The sequence below is a fragment of the Protopterus annectens genome, chromosome 10.part0 (assembly GCF_019279795.1).
Source record: "Protopterus annectens isolate FY-2018-M chromosome 10.part0, PAN1.0, whole genome shotgun sequence".
Taxonomy (NCBI): domain Eukaryota; kingdom Metazoa; phylum Chordata; order Ceratodontiformes; family Protopteridae; genus Protopterus; species Protopterus annectens.
Genome location: NC_056744.1, coordinates 1,686,493,154 through 1,686,519,646, shown reverse-complemented (window position 1 = coordinate 1,686,519,646; position 26,493 = coordinate 1,686,493,154). Strand labels below are relative to the sequence as shown.

Here is a 26,493-nt window from a genome sequence, read left to right as displayed (position 1 = left end):
TACTTTGATGTGTATGGGGAATCTATTCCAGAGATGGGGCAGCCTCTGGGAGATAAACATGTCTCTCCAGCAGGTTTTGTTAATGTCACATATTAGATTTAAGCCTTTTGATCGGGTACTACGCGAAGAGTACTAACTGATATGGAGCATCTCTAGTAGAGCAGGGTCTGAGCTTGCCTTGTAGGCAAGACAAAGATCACCTCTGAGCAATCTGTAGGATACAGAGTAGAGTGACAGTGATTTGAGCCTGTCCACATAGGACAGGTGTTGGAGGCCATGGATTCTTTGTGAGGTATTTCTGTGGCCTTTCCAGTTGGTGCAGGTGTTTGGAGAGGTACATAACGGGGTGTTGTACTCGATTATTGGCCAGAGAGGTAATAACTTCCTTTTTTCTGGATGAAATCCCTTCACTTATGACATGAACAAAGTAACAGGCTTTTCTGACCACTGCCACTACATGATGGTAAAATGTGAGACTGTCAACTTGTGTACCCAGGTCTCTCACCACAGGTTGTGTTGCTTAAGGGGTTGCCATTAATGTGGTAATCAGTAGGGACCATATTTTCGCCGAATGGTATGAGAATACATTTTTGTGCATTTAACTTAAGGCCATGACTTTGGCAACAGTTATTTGTTGCAGTGAAACACTCTTGAAGTATGTTAACATAATTTGGGGAGTCAATGACAGCAACCAATTTACATTCATCCACAAACTTGGTCAGCCACAGGCCTTTTGTCTTTGCCTGGACCTCTGAGAAGTAGATGCCAAACAACAGGGGTCCTAGGATAGATCCCTGGGGAACACCACTAGTGACAAGTCTGCTGTCAGAGGTGGTGGCACCTATTTTGACCTTGTGAATCAGTACTTTTTTTTTCGAGTTAGCCAGTAAAGCCAATCGTTTTCTTCAAAGTGTAGATATGAAGACTTGTTCGTTCAACTCTTCCACCACTCTTGCTCTGTTCTCTCTGGTCCTAACGACATCCTAATGGCTATTCTTAAAACTGACGAGACTTGCGTAGAGGTCAGACAGTTCAGTTTTACTTTCATCGGTAGCCATTTAAGACGCATTGTTTCTTCCCCTTCAAACTCATTCCTGAAAAAGAGTAGCTCATTAAAATAAATTTTTTCGTCTGAGATACTGTCAGTTTTCCTTTAGCCTGTTCATCTTTGCTCGTGTGTTCGATTTGCATGGGTGCTGCAGATAGGAACAGTCTTTGTTCAGCTTCCTCTCCTTTGTTCAACGCAACATTAATCTGTTCCCTCTGCACTTTCTATTACAGGCTCCTCTAAATCAGCACTTTTAATCACTTCCTTCATCAGTCTTATTACTGGCTGCTTCTGCAATGTCCAGTGTACAGAAAACCGCAACACATGACATGGCACCAATTAACAGAAAGAGGGCACATATCTTACATCCCTCTTTTTTCAGAAGGGAAAATGACATTGTGTAATAATTGTATTGCAAAATTCTAAGATTTCACACTGTTTATTTGATTATGTTTATTTTTGCATCGTAGTTTTTTTTTAACATGTATTTCTCAGTAATATCCCATATTCCTACTGGAAGCAGGAAGATTTACATGCTATTTGGTACTCAACTTTTATGCTAATTATATGTCCAGATTTTTAGCTTGATGTCCCTACTTTGCACGGGAATCTGCTCCTATTTTCAATGTCACTGGGTTGAGAGGCATGAGGCAAATGGAATCTGGAGAATCAAACCCAGGATTACATGATGGAAGCTTTTTAGCAGCTCATATCCTGAAGTCCTTGTGGTGAAGTGCCACACACCCAGGAAGCGTAAGTGGTACTGGGTACAGTTTGGCGGTGGTATAGTGGGGTGTGCAACATGCAAATGGAGAGCTTCAAGAAATTTCTATGGTTCACTGAAAACATCTTTCAGAGGGGAGCTGGACAAAAAACTTCAAATGGGTATAACACAAATGGTTCATTAATAAGAGGAGAGACCAAAATTAAATTTGCGTGTCACAAATCAAATTTAATTACTTTTCCAAAGTTCTCTTCAGCTACTATAATAATTCTTGCAAGAGTTCCATAAATATTTACAGGTAGGTTTATCATCTCACTTGAAGGTTATCTAGTCCACTTCTAAAAGTCTTCCTTCTAATTCACAAAGGAATTGAAATCATTTGCCACTGAAGCTGTACATGGAGTTATTTTCTGTATGACAGGAGTGTGTTGATGGGTAATGGAGGTCACATTCAGTACCAAACTGACAAGCCACACAGGAATGACTCATCTGGAATAAGTTCAGCAATAAGAAAGATGGTGTGCGTTAAGTAAGCTGTAGAAGGAAATGCCCTTTCAAAGACCTGCACTCCAACATGGTTGAAGGGAGATTACACTCTGCACATTTTCAGGTGGATATTTGGTCAGGACCATCTCTCTCAACCTCTTAGAGAAAGAAATCTGTACAAAGTCCAACAAAATGGGGGAACAAAGGCCTAAAAATAGGGACAGATTTAAAAATATTGTTCTTAGAAACTTAAAAAGTTGCTAGAGTAACACGGTTTGTGTTAAGTCTGAAAATCAAACCTACATCATTATTTAGGATCATAGAAAGATACAAGGCTAATGGCCTGAGGACCCTTACAAGCCTAGCTAAATTTTATCCTTGTTACCATGATCAGCACCTATTAGTGACTTAAATCCTCACATCATCCCAGTTGTCAGAAAACCACAAATTGTATGAGGAATAGACTAAAAATATGAAGCAAAAATCTCAACATTCTGCGATAATCAGTTGAGAGATATGGTCTCACCCAAAGAAAGAAAATTTATTTGCCATACTTGCTCTGTGGCAAGAGTTAGCTACCAAATATTTTGATCCTGGTATGCTGCCATTTTATAACCCACAGCACCCAATGGCAATAATAGATGCTTTGCCACATCATGTCCGACAACTCTAGGCCCAGTGATGCACTGCACTGTTTTTCAGTTCAAACTGTAAAATCGGCTGGTGTTTCACCAACCCTCACCCACAAAGAGGCACAAAAATTGGACCAAAGTACCTGTTTTTGCATCTTCAGCAAAAAACAACAAACAGCTGTAGAAACAGCTCAAGTTTATCAAATGATTTATAGAGGCCAAGAAGTCCCATCCACAACTGCATCGTCAAAGGAGGCTTAAATTTCATGTCATTCGCCGAGCTTCTAAGCATGTAACACCCCAGTATGCTCCAGTATTTACGATCATTTACAGACTTTCACATCAGAATATGCAGTGGGGTTAGTGACACATATAACGAGAATATCACTCTTCTAGAATGAAACCGCACAAGACCAATACTGCAGGAGTCAGCAAATATGGATGCTGCCAGGGAGTGGGGGGCTTCAGCAAATGATGCCCAGCTCTCTTGTTCTGGAGGCAAGCAGGTTTCTGCCATAACACTCATCTGTTGGAGTCCAGAATATTAGCTTCATGTGCTCAAGTGTTCGTCTGGGTCTATGAAAAGAAAAGGGCTGTGAAACAGAATTCTGACACGCATTTTAACTATTAAAAAAAAAAAAAAAAGAAATATGTAATTCTATCTAAAATGTTTCTGAACATGATCCCCTTTGCATCACCCAACAAGGAGGACAGTGCAACCTCATGCCTGCTCATTTATCATACTAACATGGAGATTATTTTGCCATTGCTGTAACAGGAATTGCCCAAGATATTGCAGTCTTTAATTTAGTACATTGCATACAGTTTTATTCTTTTAACTGGTCTATTGGCTTGTCTACAAAGGCAGCATACGATAGGATGGTACTGGGGTCATACAGTACAGAGGGTCTCCATACCTGCATACAATGCATGCCGGATGCACATGAACAGGCTGTGAAGCAGTGGAAACAATGATAACCTCCCAACAGCTAATGATATTATTCACGTTGTTCAGCTGTCATCTCCAACTATGTATGATCACTGAAAGATTAATCTATTGGGAAAAGGCAGAATGTGTGTGTGACGATGGCAGAGGGTGGTACAGTGGCTACATGGTGAAGTTGTTGGGGAAATGATTAAAAAGAAAAATACACCGCAGAGGACACCAAAGCCAGGGTAGTCCACAACTGCACCACATGCTTTCTTAACTTCCTTTCTGTGTTAGTGTCATGTGCCACCCCCTCCCCCGATAAGGGTGCATCAAGAAGAAAACAGGTAAAGGGGGAAATCCCAAAATCTTGACAGAGTTGTTAAAATTCTGTCTCATTTACACCGTAAAGTTCTGGAGCTCTGTATGCACTGAAACACAGACTTTTCCTTTGAAAGCTATGCACAATTTTACAAATGGTCTCTAGTTTGTTAAAACTTTCCAAGGGATGCCTTAACACAGCTACAGTCTAAGGAAAATGCCATTGTGAAAACGGTTCAGATAACCAACACAGGCAGCCACTAGGCAATAAACACAGAATTAACCCTCCTCCCCACACAGTCTCCAACCACCCCAACAACACAAGTACATCAAAGCTGTGGTGCAGTCAACACAGCTTTTATAAAACACAAATATATGCAAGGCAAGGAAAGTGCAAGAAATAATGTAAGCAAAAGAAGTGAAATTTCCAATGTTCTCTGAAACCACATGCAAATGACCTTTTGTTCTCAATAATTCTCGCTCTCATCAAATGTGAAACTCATACAGATGACAGCTGCAAAAAGTGCGAGACAAGCGAGCTTGCAGGCCACTGCAGTAAATGACGCTCATGGAGTGTATGGGCTACAAAATGTATAAAAGGAGTAATCTGTTAAGAAAAGAAACAGCAGATGTCTCGGATATTTTTATTCCCAATTTTGACCATTCCCCTTGCACAAGGCTTAATGTAAGCAATATTGCACAGGCATAAATGTAGAGAAATCAGAGAGGACTGATAAGCTTAGACAACAAATGTACCTGAGCCCTGCATGCAACAGACGTGCCTACATTTCTATAGCTTTATGTGAGTTGTTGTTTGTCTTTCGGCTTTTTCCCAGTAAGGGGTCGCCACAGTGGAACTCTGGTCCGCTAATGATTGGCAGTAGATTTTTGCGAAACACCGAGGTGCCAGCTCGATGCCCAACCTTCAACGAAGGCACGCCCATTTATGCACGCATGTCTTTCGTACACTACCCAACCGTGGGGAGGACATGCAGACTTCACACAGAAGGCACTCCAAGCCACGCCAAGAATCGAACGAGAGAACCTCTTGCTGCGAGGTAACAATGCTACAGCCATACCATCGCGGCTTTATGTAAGTATCATTCAATAAACAGCAAACTACTCAGATTTCACAATGCTTCAGATTTATGCTAAAGTGGGACCTTGTGTCTAGAGGGTCTCACTATGGTCATAGAAACAGAACCACAGGCCATTTTGGAAGAAAGACTTCAAAATGGTGGCAAAGTCTGCTGGGGGAGTGGGGGCAGCACAAAACTACTAAAAGGAATTGGGGACAGACGATTATGAAGACTTACAGCATGGGAATATACCTAGTGTGTGTTGGGGGAGGGGCACACAGATGCATGCTGCACCAGATGATGTACAAAGATAACACTAAACTGACAATATTAGAGGATTTTGAAGGGATTTAAAAGCACAGGAAATATTTTGTGGGAGAGACAGTATGGCACTCAAGTGTGTAATTTGGGGACTGTAAACCACGCAGGGACCTAAAGTGCTTGACAAAGGTGGAAAAAGCTGAGAAGGGAGCAGCTAATGAGAAAAAGCAGATTATGGGCACCTGAAGGATCAAAAGTGGAAGGGGAGGACTATAGGTAATGGCAGTGATATAGTGACACCTGAAGGATCAAAGGTGGATGGGGTAGACTACCTGTAATGACAGTGATAGATGCAGGGACTCCATCCCTGTCCTGCACAAAGAAACATTAAGCTAGACAAATGAAGTAAATCTGAGACAAAGTTGAATATAACATTTGGAGAGTCTGAGAAAGGAAATAAAATAAAAGCTTAGGAATGTCGCCTGCTAAAGGCAGAAAGAAGGCTGAAGACAAGAGCACCACGTGGAAAGGATCAAGGCCAGAGTAATCTTGGTGGCAACAGCAACACCAGTACCTCCCCTGTAATTATGGAAGCCGAAGAAATGACTATAAGCGATGGTACAGGTTAGTTGGGTCAGGAAGCCTACCCCTTCCAGTTAATACTAACAGACACAGAAGAAAAGCTAGATGGTAATGTTAAATAATATGAGAAATAGTTTGGGGAATAGGTTCATAGGTAGATACTGGGCTATCTGCCCGAAGGCATATACTAGCCCAGCCACGTTGTGCGGTATTCACCGCCCCTTTGGTTAGTTCCCTAGGCCTTTGATCTAGCAGCTAGTACCCCTGGCCCCTATCTAGTAGAGCTGTTGGGAATGATCCCTGGTGTGAACTTTCTGTTACCCATCCACTTGTCAAGGTTCCTCTTGAAGAGTGATAGTGAGGGGCTCTGTCTTATGTAGATCGGGACCTTGTTCCATAGCAAGGGAAGTCTTTGCGAAGGGAATCTATCCCTCCAGCATCTTCTATTCATTGTCGTGCTGAGGTTTATATCCCTAGAGCGTGTAGCTCGAGTGGATTTGGTTTTGCTAAGAAGGAGCATGTTCAACAGTTCTCGCTTGGACATGGCTCTGTATGTTAGACAGAGATCGCATCTGAGAAGGCGGTATGCAACAGAGAAAAGCCTTAGTTTTTTCAATCGTGCTGCATAGGGCAACTGTTTGAGGCCAGTAATCCTCTTAGTAAGGTACGTCTGTGGTCTCTCCAGCTGCTGGAGATGCCTAGCCAGGTACATTCCAATTGGTGCATTGTACTCAATAATGGGTCTGATGAGGGAAGAGTAGAGGGGCACCACTACATCCTTAGATCTTGATGCAAACCCTTTCATGATCAGATGGGTCACATAGAAGGATTTTCTAACCACCTTGGCAACATGGTTATCAAAGGAAAGCTGACTATCTACCTGGGTCCCTAGATCCCTTATTACTACTTCAGATTTCAAGGAGTTACCTCACCCTCCAAGAGAAAAAAACGCTGAGAGAAGAAGGGACCCACTTTTAAGATTTTAAGTATTTTTTCTGTTTATTTGCTAAGTTTTTCTGCATAGCTGCCTAGCTTGAGCATTTGCTGGCTTGTTAAACTTGATTTCTGTATTAGTAGCTGTATTTAGAGCACAACCAAAAGCTGTTTGCTGAATTTCCTGTTTGCACTTCATTTTAAATAGTTTTTTTCTTAAAACTTGCATATTTTCTGTCCTTGACCTAGCACTCTTGTGTGGGGTCATTTACTGCACTGTTATAACTTGATATTACTTGTGAACCTCCGCTATCTCTGCAAAAAAACAAAAACAAAAAAAAACAATCTTGCTTTTTTCCCACTTTTCTGAGAGTTAAAAAAGTTCAGTTACAGGCTTGCTGTTCCTGAACTATTTGAAAGTTTGTGTGAGGCCATTTTTGCTTGGGCTAAAGGAAAGTCTCTCTGTTGATCAGTGGCAGTGAATAACATTGAGCAGCTTCCCTGCCCCCCGTAGAGGTGGTTACTGACTTGAAACTGTAGTTTTATTGTCCGTTTTGGGTCTATTCCTGCTTCTTTCCAGCCCCTGCTATCAAGCACGCTTTAACGTGCTTTAGCACGGAGTTGCCAGTAGAGCAGCATCGGGCAGCACTGGATAAACAAGGTTAAACTCTTTCTGGCTCCAGAAAGTCTGTTCTTCAATTTTTTCCTTAGAACTGCTCTGTTAGGAACCTAAACAGTTTACACCTTCACTAAAAAGTGCAGCACTTGTTCCAAATAGCTTTTTCTTCTCAAAAAGCTCAGCACTTGTCTTATAAGCATATCCCTTGTCTTATAAGCATTCTCTTTGCAGGTCAAGCACTCCTATATTATACAAATCTCTCACTAGCAAAACCCCCCAGGAGTGCCCACTTCCCTGCTAAACCCACTACTTTTCTGTCTCATACCAACTCATAAATCTTTCTAGCATGTCGAAGGGTCAGATGCTGGCGTCCTCTCCTGCCCAGTTGGTGAATCTGGGAATTCTGAGACAATGTTACAATTGCCTCATGTTCACGGACAACCCTCTCCTCCTCCCACGTAACACTAACACTTGCGAGAGATGCAGCTATTTAGCCAAACTGGAGGCTGAGCTCTTTCAACTCAGGACTGGCAAGACCAGGCAGGAGGAGAAGGCAACTACACACACCACAATACCAGTCTCACATAACTCAACCACACCACTGAATCAAACACAAACACACTAAGACATACTCGGAGGCTCTGAGTAAAAATTTACCTAAACAGCAGAGGCCTCAAAAGCAGACACCCAAGCAACTGCAAACTCAATACACCACACAAACAACACATAAACAACAAAATCAGTGTGCAAAGCAGTCACTGCCCTTAAGGCCAAATACAACACCAAACATACTTGTCATAGGTGACTCCATAGTCAGACACACTGACGTCCCACTCACCAGGCTGAACAAGGAGAAGGTCATGGTAAGCTGCCTATCGGGCTAGAAACCGCCACATAACACAAGCACTCAGGTCACTCCACGGCAAGTACAAGTATGACACAGTCATTGTCCACGCTGGTGTGAACGACCTGAGACATACCTCCCTGGACTACATGAAAAGAGACAGAGGAGCTCTCTGATTATGTAGCCCAGGCAGGTATGACCCTGACCCTGAGCAGTATCCTTCCTTCACCAAGAATGATGCCACAATATAGTGACAAGATGATCAGCTTTAGCAATTGGCTTAATTTCTGGTGTCATTCAAAGGGGATCCAGTGCCTGTCTGCCTGGGATGACATGCTCGACAAGCCACGCTGCTTCGCAAGGGACGGCTTGCACCTGTCACCCCTGGGATTCCGGATATTGGCTAAGGCTCTTGCCACCCCCATAGTGCCTTTTTTAGGCAAGGCTCAAATTCTAAACCTACCACCCTAGAAAACGAAAACGTGAAGAAACTAAGGGTAATGCTGCTCAATGCCAGAAGTCTAAATCTCAAAATCCACGCACTCGAGGCCCTTCTCAGTATGGAGAACATCGATGTCTGTGCTGTGACTGAAACCTGGTTCAAAGCTCCTGAGAGCACCCCGGCACTATCAGGTTTCATCTCATATCATGCGTTCTGGCCGCAAAACCCAGACCACACCACAAAAGGAGGGGGTGTATCCATATTCATCAAGGATACCCACACCTCCAGGTTGGTGGCTACGCACGAAGCATCGGAAACCATCCAGGTGCAATTATCCATAGGCAAAACTGCTCTACAATTTGTAGCATGCTACAGGCCACCCTCTCAAACTCAGGAAACCCACACAGCCTTCCTGAAGACACTGGAGGGTATAAATGTATCACCAAACACCATCATATTGGGTGACTTCAACTACCCGAATATAGACTGGGAACATTACTCAAGCCCAAACTTTCTAGCCCAAAGGTTTCTGGAGTTCATAAATTCAAATGCCATGGAACAACTAGTCACCGTCCCCACAAGAGGAGAAAATATACTAGATCTCATCATCACGAACATGGGGACAAAATGCTCCACACCGGAAGTATATCCCTCATTGGTGAGATCAGATCATAAACTAATCTCACTAGAAATCCACATCCCGCCCCCACCCCAAACAAAAAAGACCACAGTGAAGAACTTCTCACTACTCAAGACAGGTGTGGTATCCTTCAAGGCCCCCGAGCCAATGGAAACCACAACCCAAGCTGCAGAAGCCCTTACAAATGCCTTCTATGAACACCTTCAGGACTGCATGGATCAGGCAATCCCAAATAAAACCAAGACTCTTTCCACCAAGGGCAAACGTCCAGTCTGGTGGACCCCAGCCATAAACAAACTTTATAATAAGAGGAGAAAGCTATTACATGATAGAGCAAAATCCCAAAAAGGGAAGGCATCTTTGATCAGCACTAGCAAGAAACTATGATCCCTCATAAAATCATCCAAGGCCAACTTTGATTGAAAAATTGCCATAGATTCAAAAGACAATCATAAGGCCTTCTTCAGCTATGTCAGAAACCTGGGTGGAAACTCCCAGATATGCTCAGAATTAGTCCAAAATGATACAAAAATCACTGAACCCACAGACATTGCCAACATACTGGCAGACAGGTTCAGCGCAAACTTCACCCCCCTCCCCCCCCCCAAAGGAGAGATAACTATCCCAACTGAGAGTAGCCTCCCAGACATCTCAAATGCGCAGGTGAAAGCTGCTCTCTCTAAAGCTAAAAACACAGCATCAATGGGACCGGATGGGGTCCCCGGCTGTGTGCTACATGAACTCAATGAAGAACTAAACCCGCACATAAGGCAGCTGTTTAATCTTAGCCTCACCACAGGATATGTGCCCAAGGAGTGGCGTACGGCAACTGTGGTCCCACTCCACAAAGGCGGTGCCTCTATGGACCCTGGTAATTACCGCCCCATAAGCTTAACAAGCCTGGTCTGCAAAGCTATGGAGAGGATCATAATGGAACTCATAAACAAGGACATAGGGGACTTGCAGACCTTGGACCCGACCCAGTTTGGCTTTATCAAGGGCAGATCTTGCCTTTTGAACTTGGTCGACTTCTTCGAAACAGTCACCAAGGCCATTGATGAGGGAAAGGCAGTCCATACAGCCTACCTTGACCTTGCAAAAGCTTTCGACACAATACCCCACTCGGGTATTATAGAGAAACTTACCAGCTTAAATGTAAACCCATATGTCACAAGATGGGTTGCAAACTGGCTAACGGAGAGAACCCACAGGGTTAGAGTTGCTGGAGCCATGTCAGACTCCAAGCCGGTTACAAGTGGAGTCCCACAGGGCTCAGTCCTTGGCCCCCTATTGTTCGGCATCTACTTCTCAGAAGTACAGGCAAACATTGGAGGACTATGGCTGACAAAGTTTGCGGATGACTGCAAACTGGGTGCCATAGTGGATAGTACATCGGACACAGACATCCTTCAGAAGGGTCTCACGGAAACTGATAGCTGGTGCCAGAGCCATGGCCTAAAGTTAAACGCAAAAAAGTGTATAGTCATACCCTTCGGGAAAAACAAGGTAACCCCAAGCTACCATATAGGTGGCAACCCACTAAGCACAGAAGAGGTTATCAGGGACCTGGAGACCCAGGTTGACAGTGGCCTCTCGTTTGACGCTCACGTTGCTAAAGTGGTTCGAAAGACCTTCTACATTGCCCACCTGATCATGAAGGGATTCACATCCAGATCAAGTGAGGTCATTGTTCCCCTGTACTCTTCACTTATCAGACCAATGATTGAGTACAATGCCCCATTCGGGATGCATCTCACCCGACACCTGCAGCAACTGGAGAGACCCCAAAAATTCCTCACCAAAAGGATAAAGGGACTCCAAAACCTGTCATATGCTGCCAGACTGAAGAAACTCCAACTCTATTCAGTTGCATACCGTCTGCTCAGAGGTGACCTGTGCCTGACATACAAGGCAATGACCAACCCGGAATTAATGGACATGCTCCACCTCAAAAAAATCCAAATCCACCAAAACCACTAGAGCAAGAGACTTAAACCTTAGCACGGATATAAATAGGACGTGCTGGAGGGATAGATTTATCACCCAGAGACTCCCCATGCTGTGGAATAAAATCCCGGTCCATGTGAGGCAGAGCACCTCGCTGGCTCTGTTCAAGAGAAATCTTGACCGGTGGATGGGAGATCGTAGGATTCCCCCTGGAATCATCACTGTGTCACTACTGGACAGAGGCACAACAAACTAATGGGCACAGTATTTCTAACATAAGGGGCGGCGTAAGCCACATAACTTTGGGCTAGGCTTATGAATGCCCTAGGGCAGTTAGCCTAGTATAAACCTATGAACCTATGAACCTATATGGTAGTTTGCAGGTACACTGTTTTTTCGAAAGGGGATTACTACGCATTTTTTAGCATTTAGCTTGAGACCATGGCTTTGACACCATGCATCAGTCTCGTTAATGTCCTTCTGGACGATATCGATGTCAGCCGGAGACTCTATTATAGCACCCAGTTTGCAGTCGTCCGCAAACTTGGTCAGCCACAGCCCATCAGTGCTTGTCTGTACTTCTGTGAAGTATATGCCAAACAGGAGGAGCCCCAGGACAGAGCCCTGAGGCACACCGCTCGTTACTGGTCTGGATTCGGACACAGATCCCACTATTTTTACTTTGTGGGATCTGTCCGAGAGCCAGTTTGCGATCCATCTTGTGAAGTAAGGGTTTATGCCCAGGTTGGTAAGTTTAGTTTAGCAAGGTCAAGGTAAGCTGTGTGTACCTCCTTTCCTTTATCTATAGCCTGAGTAACTGTCTCAAAGAAGTCCATCAGGTTCAGGAGACATGATCTGCCCTTGACGAAGCCGAACTGTGTGGGGCCAAGTGTTTGGAGGTTCCCAGTCTCTCCATTTATGAGTTCCATAATGATTCGCTCCATTGCCTTACAGATCAAACTGGTCAGGCTTATTGGTCGGTAGTTCCCAGGGTCAGTTGTAGGCCCAACCTTGTGCAGCAGAACCACCGTTGCTGTGCGCCATTCTATGGGCCCATATCTTGTCGAGAGGCTGAGACTGAACAGGGTATTCAGATGTGGGGTTAATTCATTTTGGAGCTCACGTATGACACAGCCCAGGACACCATCTGGTACCATGGAGGCAGTGTTTTTAGCTTTAGCTAGAGCCTTATTATCAACATATCCGTAATAATTGGAGTTACACAATCCCCTGGAATAGTAATAGGCCCTGTAGGTGGTGGTGGGGGGGGGGATTTGCACTGAACCTGTCAGCCAAGATGTTGGCAATGTCAGTGGGGTCAGTGTATTTTGTTCCATTTTGTACTAGCTCAGAACAGACCTGAGCATTGCCATTTAGGTTTTTGACGTAACCATAGAAGGCCTTATGGTTATACTTGGCAACTTTCTTTTCGAAATTGGCTATAGTTGACTTGACGAGGGCCCTCAATTTCTTACTAAAGCTGATCAGGGAAGATTTTTCTACTTGTGATTTGGCCTTTTTTTGTACAAGTCTCCTCCTTTTATTGTATAGTTTGCTTAAGGCCGGGTCCACCAGACTGGTTTCTTCTTGCTTAAGGAAGGAGTCTTGGTTTTATTTGGGATAGCACGGTCCATGCAATCCTGAAGATGCATATAAAGTGCCTTGGTGTACGATTCTAAATCCTGGATATCAATGTCCTTCTGCAGGGGGATAGTGAAGCTTTCCACTTGACGCAAGTAGTTTGAAGTTTGCTTTGGAAAGGTTTTTTACAATGTTTTTTTTGAATGGGGGAGGTGGAGGAGTGAGGATGTCTAGGGTTATCAGTTTGTGGTCTGATCTGACCAGAGAGGGAGTGATAACGGGTGCGGTACAATGGGCGCCCATATCTGTGATGACTAAATCCAATATGCTGTCCCCTCTAGTGGGAGAACATACCAGTTGTTCGAGGGCATTTGAATTTATAAATTCTATGAACCGCTGGGCATAGGAGTAAGAACTTTGGTGGATTGCCCAGTCTATACCAGGGTAGTTGAAATCACCCAAAATTATGGTGTTGGGTAGGACCTTTATATTTTCCAATGCCTCAAGGAATGCTGAGTGAGCATTTTGGGACATGGTGGGCGATCTATAACAGGCTATGACTTGAAATGTGGTTTTGCCTGCTGACAGTTGAGAATGGATGATCTCTGGGGCATCATGCTGTGCCACTAACCTGGAGATGTGGGTATCCTTGATGAATATGGCTACACCTCTGCCCTTTGGACTGCGATCCGGTAACTTAGGCTGGAAGGTATGATATGAATTATAACCTGGTAGTGCTGGGGTGCTCTCTGGAGCCTTGAACCAGGTTTCCATCACTGCACAAACATCGATTTTCTCCATACTGAGGAGTGCTTCGAGCGCGTGCATTTTGAGGTTGAGACTTCTGGCGTTGACTAGCATTACCCTTAGTTTTTGGTTACCTGTGCTCGTTACGGTGGTTGGTTTGTCCTTTGAGCCTTGCATAAAAAAGGCACTATGGGGACGGCAAGAGCCTTGGCCAGTATTCGAAAGCCTAGGGGTGACAGGTGCAAACCATCTCTGGCGAAACAGCGAGGCTTGTCTATCATGTCATCCCAGGCAGACAGACACTGGATCCCCTTAGAATGACACCAGCAGCTTAGCCAATTGTTGAAATTGATAATTTTGTCTTTGTATTGTGGTATCATTCCAGGTGAAGGTAGTATGCTACTCAAGGTCAGGGTCATACCAGCTTGGGCTACATGATCAGAGAGCTCCTCAATGTCTCCTTTCATGTAGTCCAGGGAGGTACGTCTTAGATCATTCACACCAACATGTACAATGACAGTGTCATACTTGTTCTGGAGTGACCCAAGTGCCTGTGTTATGTGGCAGATCCTAGCACTCGACAGGCAGCTGACAGTAACCTTCTCCTCGTTCAGCCTGGAGAGTGGAACATCTATGTGCCTTACTATAGAGTCTCCTATTACTAGCGTGTTGGGTATGGTGTTTTGCCTTAGGGGCTGTCGTGAGGCACACTGCTGTGGTGAGTTATGTGTTTTCTGGCTTGTGTTTGGAGGTGCAGGGTGCTTGCTTGTCTGCTTTGGAGGGAACTGTTTCTTTTTCAGAATTGTACCTAGTGCCTCCGAATATGTTTTTATGTGTAGGTTTTGCCGGTGCTTGTTTTGTAGATCCATGTGTGACTGGTGGTGGCTAGTGTGTCTCTCCTCCTCTTGACTGTCTGTTACAGTCATGGGTTGAGAGCGCTTAGCCTCCAGTCTGGCTGTGTATTTGCATCTCTCACAAGTGTTTGTGTCTAGAGGTAAGAGGAGAGGGTTGTCTGTATACAGGAGGCAGTTGTGACATTGCCTCAGGATGCCCAATTCCACCAGCTGAACTGGAGAGTACACCTGAAGCTGACCTCTGGACATGCTTGGAAAAGTAAATTTCACCCGTCTTGCGGATAATCGAGGGTCTTATGCTGCATTATAATAGTGCTGTCTAAGAGATTTGGACAATAATAGTGCTGTCTAGGAGATTTGGGCAAGTGCTGATTTGGGTTATGCAAGTGAACATGCCTAGCGGTTGAGACCAACCTCATCAGGTCCCTTCCCTCTTGTTGAACAAACCCTTCCATAGCACTTACGATTCATTCACAGAGCTACCAAAGGACTTAAGGCAAGCCCACAGGTACAACAGGAGTTAAACAAACTGGAAGCTGAAGATAGGATACAAAGGAAAAATCTTTGTTTAGCAGGCATACTGCAGAAGATAAGAGGGAAGAAACCTGATGAGGTCGGGCTTGTAACTGCTAGGCGTGTAGGGTTATAAGGGCAGGCTTTTCAGCGCAATCAAACAGACCCATCAGCTGTTCCTCCTAGTGCAGGGAGCAAACGGTAAAAGACAAGACAGACGATTGATCATTTTGCCACATTTGAGTTTAAGTAAAGGAGTATTGCTAATGGCAGTCAAGTAAGAAGCTATACGGTGGGGATGAAAGTCAAGCAGGATTTCAATGGGGAAACACACAGGTAAAGAAATAAATTCAAACCTGCAATAAAACATCAAATGGTTGTATACAGGTGCCAAGATATTTACTGATATGGAAGAAGCACAAAGAGTTACAATAGAAGGGGAGGAACCAACAAAAGTGTCCATTTGGTATAGAGGTACAAGCTTGGGGTGGGGGTGGGGTTCCAATGACCCAGAACAAAGTGTCAGGGAAAACTCCATATCCATTTCCGCAATTTAGATCGAGTTTGGTGACAGACAAAAATAATGCCCTAATAACAAAATAGTGAGGGGGAATTCATATGACAAATGAAAGACTGTGACAGGCAGTATATACAAAGACTTTTCGGCAAACTTTGCATACCAAGAATGAGATATATTATAGACTGCCATCACTGCAGTTTTTTTATTACTAACTTTAAGCAAACCTTGAAAGGATATGAAGCTGTAAAATGATGGAAACGGAGCTGCCCGAATATGAGCTTTGGAAGGATATACCCACTACGGGAATAAAGATGAACCACATTAGGAAGGGCAAATGCTCATTATGACTGCAGGGAGAGGGAGGCATATCCTTTCTTAATGCAGCATGGCCAAAAGAATATGTGGGAAATACCCATGTTTCAAGCAAAGTTAATAACATATTTGGTAAAACCAACAGCCCCTATACTAATAGAGAGAACACTCGCCTACACAAAAAGAAAGACTATGGTGGAATGATTACAAATAGAATTTCATGCATCTGCAGTTGGATCAAAGGAAGAACAGTTGTGTAAAATCTTACCATAACTATAGATGTCCTTCTCTTCCATGTTGCAGTATTCTTGGTGCGGGACCCTCCGCCTCAGGCCTCCCGCACGTCGGCTCCTATACAAAAGCCTCAACTTGGCTGCTACAACTGCGTGGGGCTTCACATGTAGGGCCACAAACAAGGGACCTCAAATGTGACCTCTGCAAGCACAGACATCAGAAGTTGAAGGCCAAGCAGGAGTAGCCAATGATGTCAGTCATAGGGTCAAGGTTACATAAGTCACATGATAGGGTCAGTCTCTGTTCACCAAGAAATGATGGCATACAAATTTGCAAACTAACGCACCATGTTGTGCAAGTTTTATACATTTCTAAATCACTCCATCATGTTGTTCCTTCTCATTTGCATTTCTAATTGGTCTTATTACCATAATGCTACTCATTTCCATATCATTATATGTTCATTTGCATACAATGCTGGCTGCAGTATTTCACCAGGCAGCACAATGGTGCAGCCTGAGACTCTGATTTGGGCCACCTTGTACATCACCACACAACACAAATTCAATTAACACATTACGCTGTTTGTTTATGAATCCCAACTTAAATATTTACTTTCATATTTATATAAAAAATGACACTGTACACTAAACTCTAAATACTCCAGATGTATTCTACTGCTTACTACTAATAAAATATCAGTATATGCATACATATGAAGTTATTTTTGGTTTACATGCCTTTTTTCTCACAAAAAAACAAGATAAGAATGTTAAAACTAAGGAAAACTATCTGCTTCCTGTGATAAGCAATGCATTTTCTCCTACTATAAAAGGTGGAATTAGCAGTTGTGATAGAATACAGGCCAACTCCATACTACAGCTTAACTAAAACATGCAGCCTGCATCCTTCAGGGCACAAAGGAGGGACTGCCACGTTAATTAGATAATTCATAAAGAAGAGAGCCCTACAAACAAAACTACTTGCAGACTGTCTTTTTGCTTTATACATGGTTAAGCTATAGAAACATAGACTATGGCACCAGAAAAAGATAGCTTGGCCCACCTAATCTCCAGACTGGCACATCTGTTTAGATAAACCAACATGACTGAAACTTAATTTCATCGACAGTTATATATGGCTTGTTCCCCACTGTAGAGCGATCTTTGAGTTAGAATATATAGTAAGGGGGTGGGGGGTTAGATCTATATTGTTTTCTGTAAACAGTTGTTCATTGCACTTGTCAGTATACATCTATATAGTGTATAAGAGCTTACTTTACATTTTTTATCACATCAAAGATCTCATTTATGCCAGACTCACATTTTTAAACTCATTTACTGTTTTAATAGTGCAAATTTTCAGTTAGACTGTACAAATCATTCATCACCTTTTTTGTGAAACAGTCCTTCCTCTTACTCCTCTGAGCTGTGTGTGTTCAGATCGCGTCCTCTTCTTCTGTAACATCTTTTATTTTGTTTTTAATATGGCAACCATGTGCACTCTATTACCACTTCTGTGGTGCTTAAATGTTTTTATACCTCTTTTAAGAATATATATATATATATATATATATATATATATATATATATATATATATATTTTTTTTACATTTATTAAAGTTTGTGGAGGCTCTCTGTGTGTGACATATGGTGTAGCCATGCACTATTTTCTCATGGTGAACTAAATTACCTTCAAAACTATCCACATCCTTAGAAAGATGAGGTCTATAGAACTGCTCATTGTCAGTTTATGTGAGCTCTACCTGTATAAGGCATAATAAAGTACAGTTTTGTACCTACCATAAATGTAGATGTTCGAGGATCTCCATTGCTGCAGTCCTGACTAATGGGTACTCCGCTGCCCTCCATCGGCCCGAATACCAAAGGGCTAGATCTGGCGTCGGTCATGGCGCCCGAGACTGACGTGGTGTCAGTATAAATGCGCATGACCGACGCCATAACTTTAGTCTTTCTTGCCTCAGATGTCAGAATGCAAAAAAGAACACCACCCAAAAACCCCAATCTAAAAAGAAAAAAGGGGGAAGGAGGGAGGGAAAATTGGACTGCAGCAATGGAGATCCTCGAACATCTACATTTATGGTAGGTACAAAACTGTACTATGTTCGTCGTCTCCCATTGCTGCAGTCCTGACTAATGGGTAGAATCCCAGAGCAACGGAAAAAACAAAAAGGGAGGTTGGACAACTAAATAGCCTGAGGAGCTGCAGACATGCCTTGTAAGACTGCAGTGGCAAACCCAGCCCTAGACTTAGAATAAAGAGGCAAATGATAATGCTTTGTAAAGGTATGTACAGAACTCCAGGTAGCTGCCTCTAGAATGTCTTTAGTAGCTACCCCTCTTAAAAAAGCAGTAGATGTGGCCGTAGCCCTAGTAGAATGAGGCCTGATCCCAACTGGAACCTTTTTTCCATGATGAGAAAAGCAATACAATGGCCAATCCACTTGGAAATAGTTTGTTTCGAGACAGCTTTACCACGGGAAGTCACAGCAAATGAAACAAACAACTGATGAGAACTTCTGAACTCTTTGGTTCTGAACAAATAATATCGTAACTGCCTATGTACATTCAAAGAATGCAAAACTTTTTCCCCTTCAGTTTGGGGGTTAGCATAAAAAGTAGGCAAATGTATAGACTGGTTCAATGCCACATTAGAAACCACTTTAGGCAGAAAAGTAGGATTAGTACGCAAGGAAACCCTGTCCCTGTGAAAAATCAGAAAAGGTTCCACTGCCATGAGAGCCTGTAATTCAGATACCCTTCTAGCAGAAGTAACAGCCAACAAAAAAGCAGTCTTCCAAGACAACAACTTCAAGTCAGCCGTAGCTGCAGGTTCAAAAGGAGGCAGAGTCAGCTTCTCCAAAACAAAATTAAGATCCCAAGTAGGAGTAGGAGCCCTCCGTGGGGTCTTATATTCTTTGCCCTCTAAGAAACTGTTTAAGCAATGGATGTGAAAATAAAGGAGGGTCACCATCATAGTGAGCAGAAATAGCTGCAGCATGCACTTTAATAGAAGAGAAAGACAAACCCTTGTCCAATAACATAGTCAAATATTGCAATGTACAACTCAAATCAGGCAATGTGACATCAAAGCCTTTAGCTGAACTCCAAAGAAAAAATCTCTTCCATTTATCAGCATAAACTTTTCGAGTACTAGGGCCTGGCTTCCAAAAGAACATCCAAAACTTGTTGAGGGAGCTGAAGGCCCTCATTCTCTAAAACTGAATGTGCCAGGCTGTCAGGTGTAGGGATCGCACCCTGACATTGAGAAAATGATTGTTTTCTTGAGACAATAAGTGAGGAATCCGTGGTAATGGCCAAGGGGCCCCCTGAATTAAACTCCTCAACAGAGGGTACCAATGCTGACGAGGCCAATCCGGTGCTATAAGGATCATGCACGGTTTGTCCCTCCTGACTTTCAACAGGACTTTTGGAAGAAGAGGCAGAGGAGGAAAGGCATACACGTGAAGGTTGCTCCAACTGAAGGATAGTGCATCTATTTTCCAGGCTTTCGGATGAAACAGCCTTGTGCAAAACAGAGGTAGTTGGAAATTCAGAGGAGAAGCGAACAGATCTATGTCTGGAGTTCCCAAGCCATGGTCAACTGACGAAACACCTGAGGATCCAACTTCCATTCGTGAGGATCCACCATTTGCCTGCTCAGAACATCCGCTAACAAATTCTGTTCCCCTGGCAGAAACTGTGCTCGAAGAGTGATGTGCAGATCCAAAGCAGTTTCCCATAACAGCATTGCTTGTCTGCAAAGAGGGTAAGAATGAGTTCCCCTGCTTGTTGATGTACCACATGACAGTTGTGTTGTCTGTTGAATCAACACTAGTCCCGGGAGAAGTAGATCCTTGAATGCTTTTAAGGCAAATTGAACTGCCAGCATCTCCTTCATATTGATATGCAAGTGAAGCAACTCCGGGGGCCAAAGGTCTTGAATCCATTTTCCTTTGAAATGAGCACCCCAGGCTGACTCGGCGTCTGTCGTTAATATATGACTTGCCTCTGGTTGGGTCACAGAGAGTCCCTTGTTTAGGTGACATTCCTGAGCCCACCACACAAATTCCTTCTGGATGCAAGGAAGAATCCGAATGACAGTGTCCAAATCGTGGCTGTGTTGAGTCCAAACGCTTTTGAGATACCATTGTAACTTCCTCATATGCAGTTTGGCATTGGGAAGTACTAGAATGCAAGATGCCATGAACCCCAAGGCTTGAAGGACTGTCCTTGCAGTCAGCCTGGACAGGACTGATAGCTGTAGGAAGTACTGGTGAAGATTTCTTTGTTTGTCCGGGGTAAGAAATGCCATCTGAGTCGCTGTATTCAGACTCACACCCAGAAAACACATCTCTCGTGAGGGTACTAGACTGGACTTTATTTCGTTCACAGAATACCCCAGGCATCTGAAAACTGTCATCACACACTGCAGATGTCGAAGTAGTTCGTGCTTGTCTTGAGCCAGTATCAAACAATCGTCCAGATAAGGATAAATCTGAATTCCCTGTAGTCTGAGAAAAGCTATTACTGGAGCCAGGACTTTCGTGAATACCCTGGGCGCAGTAGATAAGCCAAAGGGCAATGCAGAGAACTGATAATGCAAATTCCCAATCCGAAACCTCAGGAATTTCCTGCAACTGGGCCTGATAGGAATGTGAAGATAGGCCTCCTTGAGATCCAAAGTCACCATCCAGTGATCCCTGCCCAGCATAGGCAACAGCTGTTGCAGTGTTAACATCTTGAATTTCGGAATTTCTAGAAAGGTGTTTAGAATGGATAAATCCAGAATGGGCCTCCAAGTATTTCCCTTCTTTGGCACTAAGAAAAGATGGGAATAAAACCCTGTGCCCCTTTCCGCAGAAGGAACTTCCTGTATTGCTCCCAACTGGAGCAGAGAAGAAATCTGTGCCTGTGCTTCCAATTTTTGCTGACGAGGCACATCCGGCATACCGTTGAAAGGCGGGAAAGTGTGAAAATAAAATTTGTAGCCTCGAGTTACAATGTCCAACACCCATTTGTCCTGGGTAACCAAATGCCAATTCCCGTTGAAAAGTCCCAGTTTTCCGCCTAAAGGAGCTGCCAGCAAAGCAGAGTCCGGCAGCTGAAGACACAGGTCATTGGGTCTGCTTCCGAAAGGACTGACCCTTGCCCTCCCCAGCAGAAGGGGTAGAGGAACTCAAGGACCTAGAAGTAACAGGGCCCTGAAAGGAAGCCCTACCTCTACCACGCCTCGACCTGCCTCTAGAATGAAAATCCGAAGAGGGAAAAGACCATCCCTTAGCAGGCCAATTCCTATTGAACTTAGGAGGCTGAACCTGTAAAAATTCCTTAACTGTCTCCATAGATTTAGCTTTTTCCTCCATTTTTTTCAAAACTAATTCCACAGGAGGGCCAAAAAGAACATCAGATTGCAAAGGAGCATCCATAATACGAGCTTTAACATGCTCTGACAAGGACTGATCTTTAAGCCAGGCATGTCTGCGAACAACAGAACTAGTAGCAGCCACCCTGGAAGAAGCTTGTAAAGCATCAAAACCACACTGCAGAGAATGCTTACCAACCTGGTCTGAAGCATGCACTAAATCGTCAATCTCCTTACAGTCAATACCTGCAGCTAAAGCATCCACTTTACATTTCAATTGACTTAACAAAAAATTCTGATACTTGAGCATATGAAACTGACAATTCAAAGCCCTCATAGCCAAAGTAGAAGAGGTATACAGTTTTTTACCCCACCTATCCAGGGCCCTAGCATCTTTGTCCAGAGGAACTGGATTCTTAACCACAGAGGCCTTAACACCCTTGTGGCCTTGAGAAATAGTTTCTGGATCAGCTCTAGGGCTCTTAAACAAGTACTTGTGAGCTTCCGGAACCCTGTAGTATCTATCTGGTTTAACAGGGGCAGGAGGCAGAGAATCTGGGTTAAGGGCAGCCTCAGAAAATACATCCTGAACAACATCCAGTACAGGAGGAATAGCCAAGGGCCTGTGTTGAGGCAAAAACAAAAATTCTCTCAGCCTTTTATGAGAATCAGAATAATCCTGGCCCTCCCATTTGAAATGTTCCCTTATGGAATGCAAAGTTTCAGAGAAAGAAAAATCTTCTGGAGGGGACGCAGAGGGAGAAGCATCCTCAGCCTCCGAATCAGAATAGGGAGGGAAATCCTGAAGGTCTTCCACAGAGGAATCTGACTCAATGGAAGACTGAACCAAACCCTCCAACTCTGTCTCTACCCTGGGCCTCTTCTCAGGGGGAGGCATGGAGCCCCTAATTAAAGTAATCAAATCTTCAGCCATCTTTAACATGTGCTTCCTAGGAGCTGGACCCTGGGGAAAAGCACCCACAGGGGCAGATTTAGACTTAGAATGGCCTTTGCCTAGAGAAGGAGGAGGCTTAACCACCCTACGAGGGGAGGGAGCCACAGACAACAGAGGAGCACCCTCAACCTGGCCTAACAAAGGAGAAGCCACCCCCTGTAGTAACAAAGGCTCCCCTTGACACTCAGGCACACTGTCAGAAAGAGCCACTGAAGCAGCCAGTGGTTCTACAGGACCGACGTCCGGAGTGGACGCCTCATCCTGCTTGGACCGCAAAGACTTTTCTTTGCGCTTCTTAGAAGAGCCAGTCGTCGGAGAATCCGACGGCATGTTGTAATTACAACATTTACCAAACACCAGCCTAGCACAGTCCAACCGACGTTTAATAGTACGCTTATTAAAAGTAGCACAAAAGCGACACCCAACAACGTCGTGCTCAGGCCCTAAACAAGGAATGCAGAGTGAATGGTAATCCCTATGAGGAATCTGTTTCCCACAAGAAATACAGTTATTAACTTTTTCTGACATCCGTCAATACTGAGACAAGAAAAAGACAAAAAAAATAAAATGTCCCCAATGGGGTACTTAGCCCAACTTGGTCTCCAGACTGAAACTCAAAAACCGATAATTCCAGAACGCCGAACGGCACTTGCAAATTCTGCTTCTGCTCAGGACCATGCGGCAAGAAAGACTAAAGTTATGGCGTCGGTCATGCGCATTTATACTGACACCACGTCAGTCTCGGGCGCCATGACTGACGCCAGATCTAGCCCTTTGGTATTCGGGCCGATGGAGGGCAGCGGAGTACCCATTAGTCAGGACTGCAGCAATGGGAGACGACGAACATCTTTTTTGTTTTGTTTTACCACACCTCTTTGTATAAGGAATAATAACTTTTTTAGTTTGTTTTACCATGCCCTTTTGTACACAGCCAAGTATTCAAACAGCCTTTCTGGTGGTCTCCCTCATAATAGCTGCATACATTTAGTTAATCAGATAAGATGAACCCCTGGTCCTTTCCTCATTTGTTAATGCTAACACTTTCACACAACACTTTGCACTGGTTTCAATTTAGCTCACCTCACAGATGCACTGAATTTAAGCAATCAGGCTTAACACCATCTCTTCTACATTGACAGTTAACTTTTTTCTGAACCTACTTGTGTATCAGTCATGCTGCAAAACTTTCTGGAAATCTTTACTACATAACCTTCTACTATGTCACTTACTATCACACTTTCTAAGCTTCTGCTTTGTGTCACAAAATACTGACTTTTTTATAGGAATACATTATTCATTAACCAAGAAAAAAAATCCAGGCTGAATATTTTGGAGGATAATTCTTTTTATCTATTCATCCCCGTAGAGAAAACCAATTACTTAACATTCATCATGAATCATCCCTTACCTTATACACACTGACTGTGTCATGCAGGAACACAAAACTGTGACCGGAATGTCTGGGAACACACAGGACACAGATAAAGGCCTCATCCTCCTGGCAAAACAACTCCAGTCTCCATCTGTGCTCCCCACAGCACTGCTCTGTTCTCCCATTTGTAGCACACACATTCTGCATCTCTTCTTTGTCTTTGCAGTCTGTTTCCTGCATTGAATGTCTCAGCTTCAGTTCCTAGGATCTTTGAACCATACTGACCAACTTTCAATTCACTATAGACTTTTTCAGTGGGAAGTTCCTGTCTACACTTGGAACAGGACAGTTTTGTTACACTGGATAAAATCCTGTTAAGACAGATTTTATTTATCTGGTATCGTGTCAACAATACAGAATCAGCAGAGTTTCAGGAAAACTGACAAATTTAAGTGATACTCACAGCCCACATTACAGTTTCATTTTCAGAGCACAGGAAGTAGAATGTGTTGGGAAGTGACCGCCTCCATTTAAAGGGGCAATGCAAAATGTAGTTCAGAGGTTTTATTTTCTGAGATGGAATGCCAGTCTTTTAAGCACTAATCCGACTGGGCCATGGGCCCATTTTCAGTGGAGGCTTGGGGAAAAAAGCTCCAAAAAACAAAAATATTGCAGCAATAGGCTTAGTAATTCAAACAGTAATTACAATATACAGACATAATAATGCACAGTTAAATTGTATTTACAGTGGTAAATGTTGTCGCCTTTCAGTAAGAGGTTCATTGGTTTGATTCTTGGCTGGGGTGCCTTCTGTACAGAGTTTGTATATGTTCCTGCATTTGTGTGGGTTTCCTCTGGGTACTCCAGTATCTTCCCACATTCCAAAAACATGTGTGTGTAGCTTTTTCCCTGGGCCTTCACTAAAAATAGGCTCTGTACTAGTCAGACTTTCCCGGTCAACAAATGTTAAATAAATAACAAAAAATACAGTAGAATTCCTGAAAATACCCTCTGTCCTTGTCAGACTTTCCGGGTTAACAAATGTTATATAAATAAAAAAATACAGTAGAATCATATAGCCACATACACACACACACACACACACACACATATATATATATATATATGTATATATATATATATATGTATATATATATATATATATATATATATATATATATATATATATATGTATATATATATATATATATATATATATATATATATATATATATATATATATATATATATATATATATATATATATATATATATATATATATATATATGTGTGTATATATATATATATATATATATATATATATATATATATATATATGTGTGTGTGTGTGTGTGTGTACATATGGGTTACCTGCATTTGGTCGAAAGCCCATTTCACTGACACTCATTTGGCTGAGACCAAATGACTGAAACTTAATTTCACTGGCATCTCAGTTCATCGACAGTTATATATGGCTTGTTCTCCACTGTAGTGCGATCCTGGAGTTAGAAAATATAGTAAGGGGGTGTGGGGGCACAGCCACCCACAATGGGGGGGGGGGTTAGATCTACATTGTTTTCTGTAAACAGTTGTTCATTGCACTTGTTAGTATACATCTATATAGTGTATAATGATTATTATAGGTTCGTAGGTTCATACTAGGCTATCTCTCCTGGGGCAATTATAAGCCTAGCCCGATTCTGTATGGCTTACGCCACCCCCTGATTTGAGTATACTGTGCCCTTTTTAAGGTTTAGTTTACTGTGCCTCTGTCTAATAGTGACACAGGAGTAATCCCTGGGACAAACCTACGATCCCCCATCCACTTATCGAGATTCTTCTTGAAGAGATTCAGTGAGGTGCTCTGCCTCACATGAACTGGAATTCTATTCCAGAGCGAAGGGAGCCTCTGGGTTATGAACCTGTCCCTCCAGCAAGTTCTATTTATTTCTGTGCTGAGGTTCAAGTCCCTCGAGCGTGTGGCTCTAAGGGATTTAGATTTACTGAGGTGGAGCATGTCCATTAATTATGGATTTGACATAGCTTTGTATGTCAGGCATAGATCGCCTCAAAGTAGGCGGTATGCAACTGAGTAGAGCTGGAGTTTTTTTAACCGAGCAGCATATGGCATCTGTTTGAGTCCCTTGATCCTCTTGGTGAGATACTTTTGGGGTCTTTCTAATTGCTGCAGGTGTCGGGTAAGGTACATCCCAAAAGGGGCATTGTATTCTATGATGGGCCTGATGAGGGATGAATAAAGGGCACGATTACCTCTCTTGATCTAGATGTGAAACCCTTCGTGATGAGGTGGGCTATGTAGAATGTCTTTCTAACCACTTTGGCAATGTGGTTTTCAAAGGAGAGATTGCTATCAACTTGGGTCCCCAGGTCCCTAATAACTTTCTCTGTACTTAATGGGTTTCCGCCTATGTGGTAATTTGTGGCACATTGTTTTGCCAAAGGGTATGACTATACATTTTTGGCATTTAGCTTTAAACCATGGTGCTGGCACCAGTTATCCTTTTTCTCTGGT

The 26,493-nt window shown here is 43.2% G+C and overlaps 1 protein-coding gene across 1 annotated transcript in view; it reads right to left on the bottom strand.

The window, feature by feature from the left end:
- The window catches only part of LOC122813900 (nuclear factor 7, ovary-like), a 114,880-nt gene extending 90,430 nt beyond the window's left edge, over positions 1 to 24,450 (bottom strand). Inside the window, exon 1 of the mRNA XM_044086444.1 lies at positions 23,996 to 24,450. Within this exon, the coding sequence (XP_043942379.1) occupies positions 23,996 to 24,199 (204 nt within the window). The 5' untranslated portion in view covers positions 24,200 to 24,450. The remainder of the gene's footprint in view (positions 1 to 23,995) is intronic.
- Positions 24,451 to 26,493: the final 2,043 nt, after the last annotated feature.